At 32.8% G+C, this 17,401-nt stretch overlaps 1 protein-coding gene and 1 long non-coding RNA gene across 3 annotated transcripts in view; one reads left to right on the forward strand and one right to left on the reverse strand.

Annotated features, from left to right (window-relative positions):
* Cpsf160 (cleavage and polyadenylation specificity factor subunit 1) overlaps positions 1-17,401 on the reverse strand; it is a 69,892-nt gene that overhangs the window by 34,677 nt on the left and 17,814 nt on the right. For both annotated transcript variants that reach the window (XM_089245796.1, XM_089245797.1), the window contains 10 exons: positions 15,419-15,585; positions 14,903-15,046; positions 14,125-14,264; positions 12,974-13,084; positions 11,450-11,543; positions 11,241-11,328; positions 10,483-10,611; positions 3,896-3,962; positions 2,263-2,357; positions 450-605 (listed from right to left, as the gene is read on the reverse strand). In XM_089245796.1, the coding sequence (XP_089101922.1) occupies positions 450-605; positions 2,263-2,357; positions 3,896-3,962; positions 10,483-10,611; positions 11,241-11,328; positions 11,450-11,543; positions 12,974-13,084; positions 14,125-14,264; positions 14,903-15,046; positions 15,419-15,585 (1,191 nt within the window). The remainder of the gene's footprint in view (positions 1-449; positions 606-2,262; positions 2,358-3,895; positions 3,963-10,482; positions 10,612-11,240; positions 11,329-11,449; positions 11,544-12,973; positions 13,085-14,124; positions 14,265-14,902; positions 15,047-15,418; positions 15,586-17,401) is intronic.
* On the forward strand, positions 4,506-6,217 carry LOC149074866 (uncharacterized). The gene is made up of 2 exons (XR_016194306.1): positions 4,506-4,586; positions 6,003-6,217. It is a non-coding gene; the product is annotated as an uncharacterized LOC149074866 (long non-coding RNA).

The following is a 17,401-nucleotide window of genomic DNA, read 5'->3' on the forward strand; positions in this document are numbered from 1 at the left end:
AAAATGCATTAGTTAAGAGTGTGTTCCTGCTTTCTTACCAATTTCATTTATGTAGCAAGAAAAACCCTTTCTGTTCAACAAAACAAGGACATGGTGGTGAGTCAGATCACATTTTTTACTTTTTATTTTATTAAGGTGAAGGAAGTGTTTAGCGCTGCCATGAATATTGAATAATTTTGCAAATCGAAAAGCAATGCCCTAGTTCAAAAAGCAAATATTTGTTCTTAACTCTCGCTTGAGGCTTTAAGATTGGGTAGAGTTGTTAATCGGAAGCTAGTTATATTTATTTTCCTATGCCTTTAACCTAAAATCTATTGCGGGTCCATGCTCAACTTTAGACTAATAACATATATGCTAATTAGAAACCAAAAAAAAAATCTATATCAGTTATTGGTTATAAAAATTTAACATTTGAATTGTTATCAAAAAATTTTATTGCAGCTTATCACCTGTAAGACGGACAAGGCACCATTTTTTCCATATCCTGATGTAGTAACAAGCTCTAAATCTGGGTCATCAGTTCCAGAAAATTCTTCTGAAAGGAAAGCTGGTTCCCCCATACACATTTTACCACAAGGACCTATATTCAGCAAACTATCACAAACCTTCAAACAAAAAAAGAAATGAGTATAGAAAGATTAAGGATATGAATGGTAAATTAAAATATACATGGTTGAAACTCATTAACTGAAAATGAAACAACCAAGACAATTATTTCACGTTGACTTAATGTGCTTAAATTTAATTACAGTTAATTACTTACAGTAATGTTGTTGCTTTGAGATGAAATTTTTAAAACTATGTAAGTTCTAGTTTTTTTTAAATTATTTCATTTTTCTCTAACAAGTTTGTTTGTACTGTACTCCAGTTCTTTTTCCGATTCTATTAGATCTATGAACTGCCTGAATTTGAGTGTCATCTATCTTCCACAAAAGAAGAATTAATAAACATTAAACTGTTGATGAGAATAAAAATCTGATTTTTTTTTTTTTTTTTTTTTTTTTTTTTTTTAGAAGGAGAAGCATTATTTCTCCTTCTAAGAATGTGAAGAGACAGTCTTAATAAGTCAGATATTTAAATCAAGCTTATGAATGTTAGCAAATAAGCAATAAAAGTTTTTATTTGTCCAAAATAATTGATTATTAAAGATCAATTTTAAGGAGTAAACACCTTTAAAAAAAAAAAGAGAGAAAGGGGCTTCAAATTATTACTACTAAATTACCCAAGCTCCTCATAAACATTCCTTTGAGGAACTTCTAGCTAATTGGTGCATGTCTGGAATGTGCCTTGTTGGTGTTGCATGCCTAACGTGAAGTTTGTTTCTGTGAGAAATGCTTGTTATTACAAAAGTGCTGGCACCTGTCTTCTGAATTTGGAAGCAAACAACTCAGTAGTCTATTTTTCCTGTACATTGTAATATGCTTGAAAAACGAATGTTGTAGGCCAGACTGTTTTCTGTGGGGGGGACTTCAAAGTACTATTAAACCACACATGTACCTCGTCCATATTCCTCTGCGAACTTCTAACGAATTGGTACATGTTGGGATATGTGTGTCCGTGTTGTGAATCTAACGTGAAGCTTGTTTCTGAGTAATGCTTGTATAGTGCTGCCATCTGCCACTTATTTTTTAGACTATGAGTGAAGTGTAATGTATGAAGATTTTATCGTTGTAGGCCTGTTGCTCTCTGTGGAGAGACTTCTTAATGGGGGAGATAGATAGGCTTGCATTTGCATCTCGAAGTTGGTTGGGAACCACAAAAACCAACTTCAGCCAACCACCACTGTGGTGACGTTGGAGCTCGAACCAGGGACCTCGCGATGCGAGTCCATCACTATGACCACTTGCCCACCACAGTGGCACCAAAGTACTGCAGTTGAGTTGGCTTTTAAAATCAACCAAGTTAAATACGAAATCATTGACTCGTGTAGGTCCCAAGGATTTCAAATTTCAGAGTCTCTACCAATATACATAAACTTTATTGACAAAGGTTAGTTCCTTATTCATGAATATAATTATTATTCTTTATCAAATTACACAATATATTTGTGTAAGCATTTGTGAGTTTTTCAAGTCCGTTGATTTTGCAAAAAAGAAAGATTAAATACTTCTAAAAGGGTGCTGATTTAAGTTTATAATAAGTTAACTCTTCATAACATATCATATTTTTACATAAATCACTATATTTGACATTTATTGTTTATGCAATGCTTATGATAACAATTGGTGATTTTATAGGTAAGATACAATATTTTTAATTCACCTCAAAGACATATGAAGTGAGTTGTTTTGTTGCATGCATTTCATTCCCATACACCTCTAATTCTTCTGGATCTTCGATGAGGGCAACATCAGAAGCTATATAATAAGAAGTATCAGAAACTATATAATAAGAAGTATCAGAAACTATATAATAAGAAGTATCAGAAACTATATAATAAGAAGTATCAGAAACTATATAATAAGAAGTATCAGAAACTATATAATAAGAAGTATCAGAAACTATATAATAAGAAGTATCAGAAACTATATAATAAGAAGTATCAGAAACTATATAATAAGAAGTATCAGAAACTATATAATAAGAAGTATCAGAAACTATATAATAAGAAGTATCAGAAACTATATAATAAGAAGTATCAGAAACTATATAATAAGAAGTATCAGAAACTATATAATAAGAAGTATCAGAAACTATATAATAAGAAGTATCAGAAACTATATAATAAGAAGTATCAGAAACTATATAATAAGAAGTATCAGAAACTATATAATAAGAAGTATCAGAAACTATATAATAAGAAGTATCAGAAACTATATAATAAGAAGTATCAGAAACTATATAATAAGAAGTATCAGAAACTATATAATAAGAAGTATCAGAAACTATATAATAAGAAGTATCAGAAACTATATAATAAGAAGTATCAGAAACTATATAATAAGAAGTATCAGAAACTATATAATAAGAAGTATCAGAAACTATATAATAAGAAGTATCAGAAACTATATAATATTGAGTAACACAGATATAAACTCAATGATCAACTAAAACACTCTCTAAAGAAGGAGTGCCCAATTCTAAGTACACAGACCAAATGTGATTCAACACAGCTATGAAGTCCTCAACTAGCAAAAAATACTTCACAATAACAGTCTATGCTCATTATAAATGACCATCCATTACAGAGACCCTTCCATTACAACGATTGGTACAATATGTAATAAATGTATTTGTATAGATGACTAGCTCATATGTTTTCATTTCGATATAATGACCTCCTAATATTGTGATCATTACATATTTATAATAATAATGTGATTACCACTTATTCCCAAGAGATCTTTACAATCTGTCCAGGGAATTTGTTAGAATTAGTAGACAACGATGCCTGAATCGGGATTCGAACCCAGACCTGCACAATCAAAAACTAGCTCCCTAACCACTTGTATAATGTCTGTTTTCAACAGGATGAATGTAGTTATTATAATGAGCATCAACTGTATCAATAAATAATCTAATAATATTCTGGATAAATTTTGAAAAGATTTCAGTTACTATGTATTTCTATATATCTATACATATATTTTTTTCTGCCAAAGAGGAAAATAGCTCAGCTTGAGACCCCATGACTCATTGCCGCCATGACCACTATGACTCATTTTATTTGGCTTCGTGTAACGAGTCCAGCTAAAAAGTGTTTCTATAAACTATCATTTTTATTTTGAGTGTGTGGACCAATATAATATTTTTTCATCAATTGTAGTTTCAGAGGAGATCAAACATCTAAAATCCATTTGTTTGTATGAGAATACTATTTTTCTGAAATAAGAGTCAAATGTTCCGCAAAAGTTTATCATTTCAATGCTGAAAATATATTATTAATAATGTATACCCATCCAATCTCCCATGTTGTCTTGACGCATCCTTTTAACTGGTCGTTCTTCTGTCTCTGTAGGCACCTGAAAAATAAAAGCAATATATAGATATATATATGTAGTGAAAATAATATGCAATGATTCCCTCTATAACAATAATGGCCTATATAATGATATTGTTCTCTGGTCTGAATGAGCTTTCAATAGTGTTAATATATTGTATCTATAACAAAATATCTGTTATATCAATACCTTTTCTCTGGTTCTTTGATGGCCGTATTCACGGAGCGACTGTTAAACGGCCGGTCGAATAACATGCGGATGAATGCTATCGCGTATGTTAGAAAAAATCGGTATTCTCGGCTAACCAGTGAGCGGCTGTGACAAGGCCACGGCGTTTAACAAGTGATGATGATGATCTTGATGCTGATTCGTCAATATCGATCACGTGTTTATTCCCTTTTCCTCTGCTGCTGCGAGTGTTTTTGAAAACAAGATGGAGGACGATCGCGCTGGCTATCGCCGCAAGATGTTATTTATTTTTGTTATTGGTAGTTTTATTTTATTGAATAAAGTAACGAATTAGAGAAATTTCAAGAAACAGATGTTTAGGACGTTGGTACGTTTCGACCTCGTCACAAGAAACATGCTCGATCGCATTTCTGGGAGATGGAGGAATCTGATTATGATTCTCAAGCAGTTGATGAGGTATGTGTAAAGCTTTATTTAACAGTTATTTATATTTCCTTTTATAAAATTATTATATAAACAAATTGAAGTATCCAAAGTGTGATATATAATGTTGCTGAGCGGTCTCTGATTATCCCTCAACCAAGGTCCCCCACATCCTGAAGCCGGGCCCCCATGCCAGGATTTTTTGTGGGCCCTTTGATGTAAATTTAGAATGTAAAAACAAAAAATTACGATCAACCCATCCCAGGGCTGAAGCTCTGTCAACATCCCCACCTCATTTTCCCATGTGACGACTAGTGCACTATTACAGTAGTATAGTACTAGTTTAATATTACAAATGCTGAAAAAAAAGTAGATTTCTATTTTTTCCATATAAAATTACAAATACTTTCCTATTCAAAAGCAGAGGTTTATGTATGTGTATTCGATTGAGCCATCAAAGAAATGCCAGTTTGTAAACAATACTCTGCATTGTTTGTAAACAGTGCCAATGGGGATGGGAAGAGAATATGCTATTAAATTGTGAAACATCATTTGCAAGTGTATAATTACTATTAAAAATGTAGAAAAAATTACATTCCGAGAAAAATTTGTGCAACTTATTGATGGCATGGTTAATTCAAAGCAATTATAAAATCATTTGATTAATCCCACCCTTTATTTTATGACCTGGTGTCGAGCACACAAATACTTTAATTTTCGTGAATGATTTTTGTTTCAATTTATGATTTTTACATGGGGCTGAATTGCACAACTTTTAAAGAAAAGTGAGTGATACAGAATATTTAAGTGTATGTGCATTGAAGAAAACAGTTCTGTATCTTAGAATGAAGGTTACTATATAAGAATAGCTTCCTTTATCAATAAACTTTGGTTTAATTTATTTTGTTGTGAACTTATTTCTGAAAATTTATCTAATTTTAAAATAATTGTTTATATAAGGTTTTAATCTAAAGGTTTCTAAAATCTCTATAACCAAACTTTTAAAACCTCTCATCATGACCAGGATTAATAGGGGGGTGATTATACCAAAAATTGTTTTGTTGTAATGTTTCAGGCAACTTATATTTCACAATATACACGAAATTAGTAAAAAAATTTAAATTATTTAAAAGAAAAATTAATATTCTCACCTCACATCTCTAATAAAATTATATGGAATAAAAAAATATGTTTAGAAAGAGTTTAACGTAAATAAGTGTTGTGCAAACAGAAAAATAGGTTAAGAGTTTATGAGTATTAGATTATTTCTTATTTGTAGTTATTTTCATTGGTTTTGAGTTTTAAATAAGCTATAAAAATTGTAATCTACATTATTATTTCACTGTCATTGTTTCATGTGTAAAGTAAAATTTCTGAAGTAGTATGAAATATAGTTGATACTTCAAAAGTTGACACACATTAATTTCTGGCTACTGTACTTTATTACAGAATTTTATCAAATCAAGTAAACCTCTCAACTCCTAAGCAAGCAGTCTACAGGCAACACTCTTGGGGGTTCTGCACTTCTTTTCACAAAAGATAATTCGACAATTTGTCTGAGATGATCATACAGCAAGACGGGCTCATGCAAATTTTTTTTCTGCCTTTTAATTATTCTATCAATACATTTATGAGTACAATAAATAGCAATTATAGTTTTGAAAGTTTGATTGACTTTTTTTTCGAAATTGTCAATTTTTTTTTTTTCAATTGATTTTTAAATATTATTTCAGAGTACAGTGTCTTTACAAAAACATGTTTTATATGTTCACCATTTTGCAGGAAAAATTTAAACGTCTCTATGTTCAAGGTATTCGAAAACATGCCGCCTCGTATGAGATTTGTGTGCTGAAAAAATCTTGGAAATGACAAAATATGGAAATACATTTTCTCATCTGTGCATTAGATTGCTAATAACATTGGACTACGAACAGATTATATCAAGAAGCACCATTTATCTTTGCAATGAGAAGCTGAGTTTGACAAAAAAAAAATTATATCAAGAGTTATGCTCGAAAAATGCTATATGAATGCACACTCATATTGAGCATCCAGAAGTACATAATTTATATAGTTACCCACATTTTGCAGTTATGCAAAATATATACTGTGCTGTGTAATATTCAAATACATAATGAAATTGCACAGTATAACTACAGTACACTGCTCCATCATAACATTAGCAACAGAACAAAAAATTTGAAAAACATGAGAAGTTATGTGCCATATGAAATTTATAATGTGGCTCTGAAAAAAACACCTAGAAATTTTAATCAGTGTATGAACTTCGAATCATCAAAAATACAGGAAAAAAATTAGTGATAAATTATTTTTCTTTCAATAGTTTAAAGCAGCGGTTCTCAACCGGTGCTCCGCGGAGCTAGGGCTCCCTAGGGCTCCGCGGCTCGAGGAAAATAATAAAAAACAGTAAAATTTAAAAAAATGATTATAAATATTTTTAAATAGTAAAAATAAATCAAGTAACTTTGATCAGTAATTAAATTTTCCCACAGGGCTCCGCGAGTCAAAAAAGGGGGTTGAGAATCGATGGTTTAAAGTATATTTTTTTAAATTACCAAATGAACAGAAAAAATTGAATGCAGAGACAATGAAATAGAATTCGTTTCTAATATATGTATATACATATACAAAATACATTCAAAGTCCAGAAAATGAAATTTGAATGTCTTCATTATTATTAATATTACATATACAGCCGATACGCTTATAACATCCCCACAACGTTTTCTCGATTATTAAGACTAATTATTTTCATGTCCCCACATCCTGCAGCAGGGCCCCTAGGCTGGGATCTGGCTGGCCCTTCTATAGTGCATTTATAGCGTGAAAAAAATTATAGTAATTGTCCCGGGACAGGAGCCTTGTCAGCCCCGCCCTTGTGGAAACATGGGCGGGGAGGCATTCCTTTCCCCCCCCCCCCAACGTCAAAGGTCTAATTTATATATGAATTGATATCATCGTGTCCCTCCCAGACTTCCAAGTCTATCTCCGCCTATGTGTGGGGGCCACGGTCCCAATCATTCTCAACAATAAGATTTTCCGTTTAAAGCGTTTTCCCATTATGGTTTATGAAAAATGTTATATAGGCGGATCCAACTGTATAAATATATATTTGGTAATTCAACGTCCGTGAAATTTAACTTTGACTTGCCCAAAAGCGCGATATCCATTTCAGAGTTCATGAAACTATGAAGTACCCAAGAAAGAAGCCGAAAGAAAGGAATTTGAATTCCGCAAAAGAAATTACCAAAAAAAAAATTTCAAGTCTGAAATTGTACAGTCGAATTCCGTTATAACGAACTCCAAGATACCGGAGAAATCACTTCGTTATAACGAAATTTCGTTATGAAGTTATTACAGGTTTTAGCATTGCTCCTACGTAAACTTAGCTGGGGGATGAGAAAAGTGTTCATTAAAACGAGATTTTCGCTATAACGGTATTCGTTAAAACGGGATTCGACTGCATTAGAATTGTCAAAAATATTGAAAAAAAATTTTTTTAGTCCGCAAAACGGACTTTGAATTACCAAGAGAAAGAAAGAAAAAACGAAACTTCAGAGCGCGAATAAAATTTGAATTTTCGAAAAATACTCCAAAAAAATCGAAGTCCACGAAATAAACATTAAAGAAAAGTGGTGAAGTCCGAAAACACACTAATCGCGCATGCGTTAACATGCCTGTCATTTTTTAACAGCCCAAATAGCAGTGGCTACATTTTCACGAAAAAACCGACTGCTAACCGGTCTGTGAAGCGCGGAGAATACCGTTTTCCAAATAACCATCGTTTTAGCAGGCGCTTGCATGTTAACAGCCGTCGGTGAATACGGCCATGAGTATCGCTATATTATAAAAATAAGACAATATCTACAGAAAAGAACAAAAACAAATATGAATGTTTCAACGTGGAAAAGCTGCTCTCATGCTCCAGCAAAAAAATTCCAACAAGATGAATAGCAGAGATAGGAAAAAAAATGTATAAAAAATAGAGATATATATTTGTTGACATGATCATCCCACACCCCCAGAACTATCTATTCTTGCTATTTATCTTCAAAATTTCTTTTCATCTACACATAGCACAGCAGTTTTCAATCTTTTTTTTGACTCACAGAGCACTTTTCAGTACATAAATTCTATGGTGGAGTCCTGTAGGCCTCATTTATTTATGAACTTACTGATTTATTTTATTTTTCTCGAGGGTTTACAGAGCCCCTAGGAAGTTCACACAGAGCCCTTGGGGCTCCACGGAGCACCGCTTGAGAACCCCTGACATAGCATAACATACAGAGGTAACAGGATTTCAAGATTAAATCAGATTCTTAAATATCACAAAAAATATCAAACAAAATAATTAAGATTCTATAAATTTGTTTTGTAATTATCATATATTTATCAATGATCAATTAGCAATGCTAATTATTTAATAACTACTACAGTGAAACCTCACAACACTGATACTCAGTACAACAATAAATCCCTGCACAACAAAAAATTTTTTTTTCAAATTTTGTTTGGAATTGCCTATAATTTAATGTTTAACTGCTACCTCTTGATACTACACTAATCTCTCTACAACATTTTTTCTTTGTCCTCAGAATAGTGTTATATTAAGATTTCAATAACTTAATATTAGTATTCAAAGAATGAAATACAGTAAAATATCCCAACAATGGCCACTAGTGGGACCATGAAAATGTGGCCGTTATTGAGAGCGGTAGTTTGATTTTTTTTTTGGTGGGGGGGGGGGGGGGGGGTAAAGAATAACTAAAATTTACGATCTGCATATATAGCACGTGAAATGACAATCCATTCTGTAACTGTTTACAATACTTATATAATTCATTATATTAAAATATACCATTCTGTTTTGATAATATTATAATAATAGATTAATTGATCTACAGTACTATTGTGGCATCCTAAAATTGAGGCTTGCAGTGCTCAGGGAGAACACAAAAAGCGAGAAAAACTGATGTGGACCAAGACGGTGGACCAGCAACCCCAAACAGTTCTCTATTCACAGTGGACCTTCAACTAGATCTTCTTTCTAGGGCATTCTTAAGTCCAATCCAATAAATGAAGACATGAGTGCTGACACACATTCTTGTTAAAAAAAAGATTGACACGTCCCTTTCAAAAAATTAATGCCCTGGACATTGGGCTATTTGACTATTTGATTTGCAAGCACCATTTTTTTTGGACGGATCCATCACTTGGAGTAGGGAGTGCCAAATAAACAAAGGGTTTTCTCGTAATCAGATAACTTGCATATTCCTCTAGTGATTAGAGTGCTGACAACAGGTCTCCTATATTATCTCTTCAAATTTTTATCCTCTCCACGCCTTCAATATACCCATCTAGCATTTGTATCCAAAAAAAGAAAGCACACATAATTTCCCCCCCCCCCCTCATAAAGTTTGGGAAGCAGGAAAACTCCCTTAAAAATCAGCTTGAAAAATTATTTTTTCTTATGTGAGTATTTTTTTCCTGACTATGTCCAAAGTGGTCTTTCTCATGGCCCTTAGAGGAGGTTTTAATGTACTAAATTTTTCTTTTACACCTGCATGGAAGGACATATGTATCTGAATTAAGCACATGAAAGATACGTAATAAAAGAATGTAAAAATAATTTTTTCCAGAGTTAAAACCATGATCCTTTAATTACTCTGTTATAAAAGTAAACAAAATAGCAGTAAATTATGTTATGTTGTTTAAAATAATATATTCTTTTTACTAGGGAAGAATTATGACTTCCTTTAGACTGAATTTATCAAACAACTTGAAATAAAAATTATTTAAAAAAAAAAATAATCACAAGATTGTTTCTGATAAAATGCATGAACATTTTGAAATTTCAACATTTGGTATTTAAATAGTTTGCTATTTAAAAAAAAAAATGATAACATACATCTTCACTGGATTTTGGTTCTTCACCTTCCTTTTCCACTTGTAATTCAATTTTTTCTATGTACCTCAGTAGTAAGGAATTACCAAGTCGTGACCCAAGGAACAAATATCCATCCTCACAGACAGTCATCTGTACACAGGATAAAACAAATATATTAGAAAACATTTTCACAAATTTTACACATTAGTATCTTCAAACAGGCAGATTAGGTAGGCCTTGCTAGTCTCCTGCAAAGCCAAGACAGCAAAATTCTGAGGGTACATGTAAACCTTGAAGTCCAGCGTGATATCCTGAACCAGGTGCTGGAAGGAGTTTTCTAATCAGCAATTCCATCCAACTTCCGGTGACATGGAATCTCAATTAGGGTCACAGTACCAAGGCCGTAATGATGGGGCTTCTTCATACTTACCCCCTCCTTCCAGCTGTAGGGTACTGTTACAAGCAGCCTTGGTCACGAGCTGTTTCATGGGTGCTTTGCCTCCTGTGCACTTGTAGGCAGTCTTAATGTCAATCATGAATAAAATTTAAAGGAAAATCTACTGGAAAATACTATCTGCAATCATCCATAATAATATAGGCAACTGTTTCAAAGAGATTTCTAGAAGTGGAAGATGTGGGAAATATTCCCTGTTCATGAGATGATTGCCGAAAAGATTCTGGCATGGAACCTCTAATTAGGATTGAACAGTGAAAACTTGATACAGACAATAACATAGTTATGAAAAGAGTAAAATACTAGGAAACAAAACATTTCTTACACATGTTGTGATAACACTAGAAGCTGCTCTATCAAAATTAAAACCTCTAACACTTCTCATTCCATCATTAAATAAAGTAAGCACATACCTGAAAATAAATTTAAAAAAAAACTGATGTCAATGAATAATGCTTTCAAATTATCAAGCAAATACTTTTCATCTTCAAATACAACCATTTTTTCTCTCTAAAGGGCTAAAACTGTACTTACAACTCTCCACCCTTTAGTGAAAGTACTAGTTTATCATATGAAATGAAGCAAGCTGAGGAGCAATCCAAAGTAATTTTTATTCCTTCTTGAGTTCCTAACACAAGAAAGTATATTTATGGTCAAGAAAGTTAGACATAAAATGAACATACCCAACATCAGTAATGAAATTTTATAATGAAAAGTAAATAAAAAAAAATACAACAGAATGAATTATATAAAGTTCAAGATTTTATTATGATTAATATTTTTGGTGATTGAAAAAATTGTTTAGCTTCTCTTCCCATTCCACTCATACTCTCTGCTTACATCAGAACATAACATAACCAAGTCATTTTGTAATACAGAGATTAAATAATAACTCATTCAATCAGTCACTACATTCAGTAACTGCACTTAAAAGAATTATTAACTGATTCTGGCATTCTGGTCCTCGCCGAAGGGTTGCTGCACGAAATCGTCGCTTCGGAAATGACCGCCAAACAGAGGGGAAAAAAAATCGCGTCGGTAAATCTGGCATAGCAACCTAACAGAATTCCCCGCGCGCTAAAAATGCTTGGCAAATGCGTATGGAAAATTCAATTTGTGGGAGAAACGAGGAATTTCAAGGAACGGATTTACTATGGGAAATAAACCACGTTTCACGAAATTATGATTAATCACGAAATTATTGGTAAACAGCAGGTTGAATTCGTAACAGTTCGTGTGATGACGATCAAGTATCCATATTTGTTATGGGAATCTTTTTCTCAGCCACTTCGTTGGGCATTTTGCCTGTTATGGCCTTTTATTTGTATTTGTATTTGATCCAGACAAGAAGATGAGGCTATAAAATCTCCCCCCCCCCACAAAAATCTGAAATAGTATAATTTGCAATGCAACTGAAAAATTTAAACTATTGTTTTGTATAGATGCCAGAAATTTAATACTAATGAACTTAATGTAACTTTTCTTAACTGGCCTTCCTTAAAAATTATTATGCCTTGATGTTGTGTGTGATTCATCATATTACCAGAGAAAGTATGAGGACTGGCCAAAAAACAATGGGAATGATTTGATGATGTGATGAAGAAATAACCCGATCAGAGACAGACAGACAGACACGACCGCTGACAACCCAGAGAGACCATCTTGGGATGGTTTGCAATCTTTCACAAAGGGATGGACGGTCTCAGAGAAATTACCCGATTACAGACAGGAATATTACTGAGGGGCTCAAGACAGAGCTTCCCCACTATATACTAAACAAGTGAGACAATAAAATTGTTATGTATTCATAAGCAAAATAACTCTTAGAAAAATCTAAATTTAAAAAGTTTTTTTTCTCCTATTTATAGTAGCATTACTGAGAAAATTCAATTTCAAGTGGTAACTTTATTTATTCAATATAATCATTGTAAATCAAGTTTTCTTTTCTTTCCCAAACACTGATCAATATTTTTGAACAGAAGGTAACATAAACAAATCCCTACTAACATCAAAAATAAAATAAATAGAATATTACAAAATTTCAAATAAAATACTCACTTAATGGGAAGTTTGTGCTAAAATCGTTGAATGAATTCAAAGAAACACCATATGGTGGAACACTCTGATTCAAATACAGTAATGAATTTACAGCAAGTAATAATACACCACCTGTAAAAACATTTTTGGTTACCTAAAATTATTCAGATAAAGTGAAAAAATATTTTGATAACTTTTATGTACAAAGAATCACCTTATGTCTTAGAATAAATGCTATAGTGTGAAAAAATATTTAAAAACATTTATGAGCTAAATGCAACCACAGCATCTGCATACGAGATAAACTTTTATACCTGAAAAAAAAACCTGATAAATACAGTTGAACCCCAATTTAATGAATCGGAAGAAATAGTTGATTTTATTTGTTAAATCAGGATCAAATGGATCAGGAGTATAAACACACTCGAAACTGCACATTTTAAAAGCTACTTACTTTGGAGGTCTGTACAACTTATTTCTGACAATTGAAAAAATAATAATACATAAACTTAACAATAGAGTCAGAATGCATGAAAAAATTGATTGATAGAATGTGTAGGGTGTTTGATATGTTTAACATTTTTATCAATTTCTGTTGAAATTGCTATTTTTTTGCTAATTGAAAAAATTTCTCTTCAGAAGACCCACCCATGCTTTACTTGTTAAGACTGAGCACAAACATGATTTCTAAAAAACAGTATTTAAGTTTGTGCCTAAACTTTTGTGGCCTTATTCTTTTGGCTATAATTTAGCAAATCAAGATTTATATTTTGTTTTTGTTCTGTTATTCATTTGTGTCTGGAATCCTGTACAAAATGTGTAAAGCCTTACAATTTACATTAAATAACTGAAAATTAGTGTTGTGCCTAAAATTTGTGGTGCACACTGTAAAACCTTTGCAGTGTATCCTTGTTAAAATGAATTGAGAACAGCATTTTCACTTCTCTTACTCCAAGTTCATGGCTTGGATCCCAACAACCAAATATGTGAAAAAAATAATGGATGAACAGAAATTAATGTCATTTTATGCATTACTGTTACTCAAAGTATCAAATTTCTACCAATGTCATTTTTCACGGAAATTTCAAAAATCCAAGAGGAAAATCATAGCAAATAGTTTTAAAAGTTTCATATTAAAAAAATTATATAATAATGATAATCACTATACTCACCTATTGGCTTTGGTACAGGCATAATGTACAAACAGTCATGTGGCATGCCACTCAAAGACCAAATTACAGGATGAACTTTTTCATTCAAATTCAGAGACAAAGCCAGTATTGAAAATGTATCTTGACGAACTGCTACTCTCCTAGAAAAATTTCATTTTTATTGTATTTATTGTATTTTCACTCTTATTACAACTGACTACTACAATAATAATTTTTAACTTCAGAAATATTTAATCTCAATTTGCCATTAATGATTAGACGCCCATAGAAAATTGCATATCTGGAGCTAGTGAAGAGCCAGTATGACATTGTTATTCTCAGCTATTATAGCTACTATCTTTCAATACAGACTTCGCTAACTTTCATTACAGGTCTACAGGTATTTCCTCCTGGACACTAAGAACAATTCTGCATCACTTTTCAAACAGTTCTGTCAAATTTTCGACTGCCCATCTAACTTATTACAAAGAAATTCAATTGTGTTTGGATCAGATTTTAAGCTGGTTGGTTGAGTTTATTCACTAACATTTCCTCAAGCATTTGGGAATATATTTGGTTATAAATTTGAATTTGTACTTAAGCACTCAAAGCCTACTTTTATAGGTTCATAGACATGCATTAGTTATGCATATACAATCCTACTTGCCTATCAGTGGTGTCCAGTCATTGATGCCCATATCAATACAACAGTGAAGTACAAATAATATCAAAGTGAATTATATGGTCCTATTATTATTATTTATTATCATCTTTTTTGTAGTTACAAAAAGATACTAACCCTGACCATGTCTTCAAAGGCTCATATAACAACAGTAAAGTTGGTTCATAATACCCTTGAAGAAACTGTAGATCTTTCACATTGCTCACTTTTTCATCGATATCACAGAGTTTGATTGTATATGAAGCTAAAACAGGCAGCTTACTGAAAGAGAAAGTCAGTTTTGTCTATTTTCCCTTATACCATAAAAGAATGATACATAGTGATTTTAAATTGCTTATAACTGAAAATTAGTGTTGCTAATCAAAAAAAAATTCACACGTTAAAAAGCAATGAGTGAAAAATGTTATAAAAAGAGTAATACCTTTTTGCTTTAATAATGAAGGCAGACTTTTTTAGTCTTATTCTCTTTCTACAATTTTGCATGAGAAACATCTCAAAAACACTAAGTATAAGCATTTATAAAAACATGTTCTGCTTCTGATAAAATGGTTATTTTTACGGCAGAGGAAAAAAAAAAAACATTGGAATTAATGAAAAAAAAACTAACACCAAACAAATGATGCATGTGCATACTTTCCTGCAGGTATTGTGGAGCTAGTGCCCACTTCTGTGTCATCTGCTACACTTTCTTTTCTGAAGGGTAAGACCACAATATTGCGCTCATAGACTATCATAGCTGCACAACGACCCTCTGGATCGACCCTAAGCAGAGGTATAAAAGGATGCTGTGTGCTACCCATCTGAAATAATATAACAAATCATGATGAAAAACACCTTACTTGAATGAAATTTCAAATGAAACTATTTCGTTTTTGAGAATAAAAATGATTTACATAATTAGTGTGAAAATAAATTATAAATACATACAAAAATTTGTGATGAATGAATTAAGGAATAAATGTCTGTGAGCTAAACAATATTAATCAGTTTATATAGTTCTCACTTTCACACTAATCCTGTTATATGAATGTTATATAAGTACAATTTCAGCACACAGGCCTAGAAGTGAAAATTTTTAAAAAAGAGTAAGACAAATAGGAAAACCATTGACAAAAAATAGGAAAAAAATAGGAGGGAAAAAACTGAATTCTCAAATTATCGTGGCATTTAAAAATGTGCCATTGAGATTCGCACCTTATATATTTTAATTATAGTATTATCTATTGATATTTTAAGAAACTCAAGTTTTCTCTCTCTCTAAAGAATTTAAAAATCTTTCCTTTCCACAGAATGTGGTATAGAAAACAATGTAAATAGCAAAACTAAAAAGAAATTAATCAAATTGCTACTGTTACTTTAAAAAGTCCAATTAATGATCATGATCCATTTTCCCCCGTACTTTTCAGAGAAAGAAAAAACCTGTCTAGGTGCCATAGAAATGTAGCACATGCATGCTTAACCCATTGCCCACAGGCTGAATGTGGCCCCCAGCTTCAAACCTAATTTTGCAAAAAATGAACTAAGCGATACATTTCCAGATCGTTCCAGAGAACCTGCAGCACAGTTTCAGGTCATTCAAGTGGTTCGCGTCACAGTTCCAGATTACTCAAGTTACACGAGCTACTATTCCACTTCACTTAAGTAACCTGTGGCACATTCCTAGATCACTAGAGTAACCTGCAATATTGTTCATCTACACTTAAGTGACTCATGGCAGAGTTCTAGACCACTAAAAGTGACCCGTGTACATTTACACGTCATTCAAGTGACCCGCGGCACATTCTCTGATGAGTAAATATGTCACAGCATATTTACAGATCACCGCTGCACAGTTCCAGAGCACTCAATCGACCCATGAAACTTTTAAAGATCACTGAAGTAACCTGCGCCATAGTTCCACAGTCTAAGTGTGCTGCGGCATATTCCTAGATCATTTAGGTGACTCGCGGAAAATTTACATATCACTGCGGCACAGTTTCAAAGTACTCAATTGATCCAGAAATATTTACAGGTCAGCTTCTGTGACCCGCTACACATTTCAAAACCAATGAAATGGCCCACACTCTACTGAATGTTGAACACCCTTGATGTAGCACCTCCTGGAGTTACACTATATCTGAAGGATACAACGATTGGCCTGCATATGTTCATGAATGTCTGGTTTTTTTCCAAAGATACACATTTTTTTAAAACACACGATAACCTGTGGCCCTCGGAGTTATCTCATGTGGTCCAGGACAAATAACAAAACCACACAAGTGGCCCACGAACGATCATCAAATCGTTTAAGTGGGACACATTTCCAGATTACTTCAGTCGCTTGCGGCACACTTCCAGATATAAGCTGCCAACAGCATATATCCAGATCACCTAAATGAACTCAAGCACATTTCCAAATCACTTGAGCGACCAGCGGCAAACCCCCAGTTCACTTAAGTGGCACATAGTTCAGTTGCAGATTACTTTAAGTGGCTGGAGGCACATTTGATCATTTGAGTGGCCCTCTGCATGCTTCGAAATCACGAGTCGCTCACAGCACACAGATCAACTAATGGTCTGCGATACATTAACACTTCAAGTGGCAAGATGCATTTTTTATAGATTATTTTAGTGGCG

Source organism: Pholcus phalangioides, unplaced genomic scaffold, assembly GCF_987345545.1.
Source record: "Pholcus phalangioides strain wild (caught in Gottingen) unplaced genomic scaffold, Ppha-v1.0 ptg000016l_1, whole genome shotgun sequence".
Classification (NCBI taxonomy): domain Eukaryota; kingdom Metazoa; phylum Arthropoda; class Arachnida; order Araneae; family Pholcidae; genus Pholcus; species Pholcus phalangioides.